Below are 4700 nucleotides of genomic sequence, written 5' to 3'. Positions count from 1 at the left end.
AAAAATCATTGTAGAGCTACAGAACAGATAAGCCCTATAACCATCAAATAATAAACAAATTTTCAGATGGATATTAAGAACACTAATCACTTCTGTCATTTAAGACACAGTTCAGAGAGTAAAATGGTTAAGGTCCGAGCTGGGCATGGTGGCACACGCCTTTAATCCCAGCACTTGGGAAGTAGAGACAGGCAGATTTCTGAGTTCAAGGTCAGCCTGGTCTACAGAGTGAGTTCCAGGACAGCCATAGCTACACTAGAAACCCTGTCTCGAAAAACCAAAAAAATAAAATAAAATAAAGGGGGGGGGTAATTCAATACTTGCAACAAAAATAAGAGAATAACATACCAAGAAACATTTATTTATGACATTATGATTTATTGTTACCTATTGTATATAAAATACTGTAGCTTATTAATTTGGTTATTTTGAATTGAGCTAGTGTGATACAACTTGATCTAAGACTTCTGTCCTGGCTAGGGTTTCTACTGCCATGATAAATCACTATGACCAAAGTAACTGAGGAGAAACAGATTTATTTCAGCTTAAAATTGTTGTCCTGCATGAATGTAAGCCAAGGTAGGAATTCAAGGAAGCAGGAACTGAAGCAGAGTCCATGACAGACCACTGTTAACTGGCTTGCTCAACCTGCTTTCTTATACAGCCAGGATCACCTGCCCAGGGATGGGACCACCTACAATGGCTGGGCCCTCCCACACCAATCACCGAGCAGGAATCACACAAATCACTCACATTCTTGCCTTTAGGCCAAGTTATGGAGCCATTTTCTCAATTAAGTTCACTCTTCCTAGGTAGGTCTAGGATTGCATCAACGTGACAAAAACCACCAAGGCTACCATCAGTGCTAAACAGTCACAGCCCTAAGGCAGCACTTCCAAACTCTAACCATCTATTTGCTTTTATTTTATGTGCATAGGTATTCTCTCTCATGTATGTGTGAGCACCACATGCATACAGTGCCTGCAGAGGCCAAAAAGAGTATAAGATCCCCTGAGACTAGAGTTACAGTAGGCTGTAAGCCACCATTTGGGGGCTGAGAATGAGCCTGAGGTCCTCTGGAAGAGCAGCCAGTGTTCTTAATCACTGAGCCATCACTCCAGTCCCAGCACTTCTATGCTTTAATGCAGTGCTTTCAAATTAACTAACTAATAGTACACAAAATTTTATAGGTATAGTAAGGTGAAAATGTAAAAACTATTAATCATATTTAAAGTTACCAATAAAACTACACCCATAAGAAATTTTTATCAGCCGGGCGTGGTGGTGCAAGCCTTTAATCCCAGCACTCGGGAGGCAGAGGCAGGCGGATTTCTGAGTTCGAGGCCAGCCTGGTCTACAAAGTGAGTTCCAGGACAGCCAGAGCTATACAGAGAAACCCTGTCTCGAAAAACCAAAAACCAAAAGAGCAGAGAAGCAGACTCCCTCCAAGTCTCCTGCCTATAATCCTAGCACCCAGGAAGCCGAAGGATAAAGCCTGGCTGCAAGGCCAGCTTGGGCTATATGGTGAGTTCATGCCTCAACTCCACAGTGAAACTCTGTCTCAAAAATGCAAGTAAAGGCCAGGTGTGGTGGTGCACGTCTTTAATCCCAGCACTTGGGAGGCAGAGGCAGGAGGATTTCTGAGTTTGAGGCCAGCCTGGTCTACAAAGTGAGTTCCAGGACAGTCAGGGCTGCACAGAGAAACCCTATCTTGAAAAACCAACCATAAACACACAAAAACACCCAAACACAAAAACATATACAAAGATCTAACAAAAAAAAAAAAAAAAAAAAAAAGCAAGTAAATAAAACATAAAAATCCCAAATAAACACAAGATTGCCTCCCTCCCCCGACTGCCTAAGATATAAGAAACAAAAGTTTTAAAACCATTTTTTTTTTTTTAAATAAGTATATTGTGTAGCTGGGCATGGTCTGGCATGCCTTTATTCCCAGCACTTGGGAGAAAGAGGCATGAAGATCTGAGTTTGAAACCAACCTGGTCTATAGAGCAAATTCCAGGACAGCTAGGGCGACATAGAGAGACCCCTGCTCAAACAACAACAGAAAGGTGTGTTGCTTTTAATTTTCTCATCTGAAAATCAACTAGGAGAAGTAAATATCCTTTTCTTCAAAGCATATTCTTATGCATAGATTTAAGTGGCTACATGTTCAACTTCTTTTTCCATGAATAATAAATTGTTTACTAAATATGTGTACCCCTTAGAAATTAATAAACTTCTAAGTGAGATATCACAGAGACATAAAATCTTCAGAAAAGTCTATTTAATTCCATGGGAGCATGGCTATTCAACACTTCGTTTCAAACACTCACACTGCGCACCAGCACTCTGTGGGGTTAACACGCACATGGTTTTCTGCTTAACTGTTAATAAAATAGGTGCAAGGTCAATACTTACTTACAATCTGTTCTGTTGTATTTTGGTATAAATAGGAATTATAAAATGCACGAATAAGTCTGTTCTTTTTTGTAAAGTAACGGAAGCCCCACTAACGTCTTCTGTAAGTAGCAGTTGCTATGTGGACAGCCTCCATGGCATTGTGCAGTGTTACTCACAGGATATACAGCAAAGGCACACACAGTCAACCAAGCCTTTCACCAAGTAACAGAGCACAGGGCAAGCTGTCGGACTCTAAGTATTCAGTATGTTGAAATAGAAATGGAAAGGAGGTCATACCAAGCAAAGAGTGGATTTCAAACATATTTATACTATTTCATATCAAATATGAATATCTTCATACTGAGAACAGGAAATACAAAAACTCCCTACATTTTACAAATTGTTACTCTTTATATATTAACAAGGTCTGAGCCCCACCCCCCAAGGCTTAAGTATTAGGAGAAACATCCCCTAACTACTGCCCTAGCATAAGGGTAATAGCACATACAAAGACCAACCAATCAGAGGGGATTATTTAATTCAGCACTGGCTAGTACCTATACTGCCTAATTACAGCCCAAAGAGGGAAAAACTGAAGAAAGGGGCTCTCCTGGGTGTGGCGGGGCACTCCTTTAACCACAGCACGCAGGAGACAGAGACAAGCTGATCTCTATGAGGCCAGCCTAGTCTACATAGTGAGTTCTAGGACAGCCAGAGCTACCTAACAATAAACAAAAAAGAAAAAAAGGGAGGGACGGAGAGACAGAGACAGACAGAGGATCTGGGGTGGATGAATGAGGGTGAAGGAGAATCTACTAAAACATATTTCATTTGAAAATGTCAGGATATCTAATACCTTGTAAGTTCACTAAGAAATAAAAATGTCAAGGTAAGAAGAATATAGGCGAGGCTCGCTGTGTGCTGAGGGAGGAGACTGAGCTTAGATTAGTCCAGGCTACACAGTGAGCCCCTGATATAAGGACGGAAAACCTCGCTCCATCGTCCTAAGGGTCCAGAGCACACTGAGCAATCGTCCAGGAGACAGCCCTCAGGACGGAAGCTAGAGCTTTACTGTGTTGATTCAGAGAGCAACTTAGGAAAACACCACACAATGAACAAGTTTATAAAATGAACTCAACTTCACAGCAAAATCTGTATAACCTAGTTAATTTACATAGAGAAATACAGTAAAATAACTGGAAACTTACCTAATTCTTCCTCTTCATCATTAGATATTATATTATAAAGTGTGTCCAAAGCATATGCTATTATTTCAGAATCCGAACTAGAAAAAAGAAATTGTTATATTTACACACTGCTAGCTGGAGTTCAAACTATTATGGACATTTTTAGGCAATTCTTTCATAAGACCAATAAAGTATTCCTTTTTTCCCTAGAACCTTAATCTAAGAAAGTATTAGTAAAGCCCGGAAGTGGCTCAAGCTGGTAATCTCAGTTTTCAGGAGCCACAAGGAGGGTGGCTGCAAGTTCCAGACTAGCCTGGACTATACACTGAGTTCCAGACCAGGCTACATAGAGTGAGACCTTCCTCTTCTTATAACTCCTCTTCCCCTCCCTCCTCCCCCTCCTCGTTATCCTAATCATCATCATCCTAACAATAACAATAAGAAATTAAATTAAGGGCTGGAGAGATGGCTCAGAGGTTAAGAGCACTGACTGCTCTTCCAGAGGTCCTGAGTTCAATTCCCAGCAACCACATGGTGGTTCAAAGCCATCTGTAATGGGATCTGATGCCCTCTTCTGTTGTGTCTGAAGACATCTACTCATACACGTAAAATAATTTAAAAAAAAAAAAAAAGAAAAAAATTAAATTAAGAGACTATATTAAGATTTTTTTTAGATTAAAAAAAATTGAGACTCCACTTGACTGTTTAATCAAGAAATAGCATACATAAGAGAGCAATGAAAATGTATCTTAAAAGAAAACACAATAGCATTATAATTAAATAAATATTAAGTATCAAGTAGAAAAAACTAAATTTAAAAGTGGACAGACAAGGGGCTGAGGAGATGATTTAGCAGTTAATATCACTGCTGTTTCTTAATTCTCAGTACCCCCGTGGTAGCTCTTGACTATAATTCCAGTCTCAGGAGATGACCTCCATGAGTATCAGGTGTGCCCATGGTGCACAGATTCATATTCAGAAGTAATAAAAGGTTGAAAATAAGACAGAACAATTCTGTGTAGCAAAACATATGTATGTATATTTACATGTATGTGTATATGTATGTTTGTTAAAATATCATATATAAAACTAAGCCAAACTTTTTTTCTTTTT

The 4700-nt window shown here is 39.5% G+C and overlaps 1 protein-coding gene across 2 annotated transcripts in view; it reads right to left on the bottom strand.

The window, feature by feature from the left end:
- Window positions 1-4700, bottom strand: part of Uso1 (USO1 vesicle transport factor) — a 66977-nt gene that overhangs the window by 41212 nt on the left and 21065 nt on the right. For both annotated transcript variants that reach the window (XM_021210376.1, XM_029545159.1), the window contains exon 4: window positions 3609-3685. In XM_021210376.1, the coding sequence (XP_021066035.1) occupies window positions 3609-3685 (77 nt within the window). The remainder of the gene's footprint in view (window positions 1-3608; window positions 3686-4700) is intronic.

Source organism: Mus pahari, chromosome 13 (assembly GCF_900095145.1).
Source record: "Mus pahari chromosome 13, PAHARI_EIJ_v1.1, whole genome shotgun sequence".
Taxonomy (NCBI): Eukaryota; Metazoa; Chordata; class Mammalia; order Rodentia; family Muridae; genus Mus; species Mus pahari.
The sequence above is the reverse complement of the archived record's forward strand: the minus strand, read 5'-3'. Positions and strand labels throughout refer to the sequence as shown.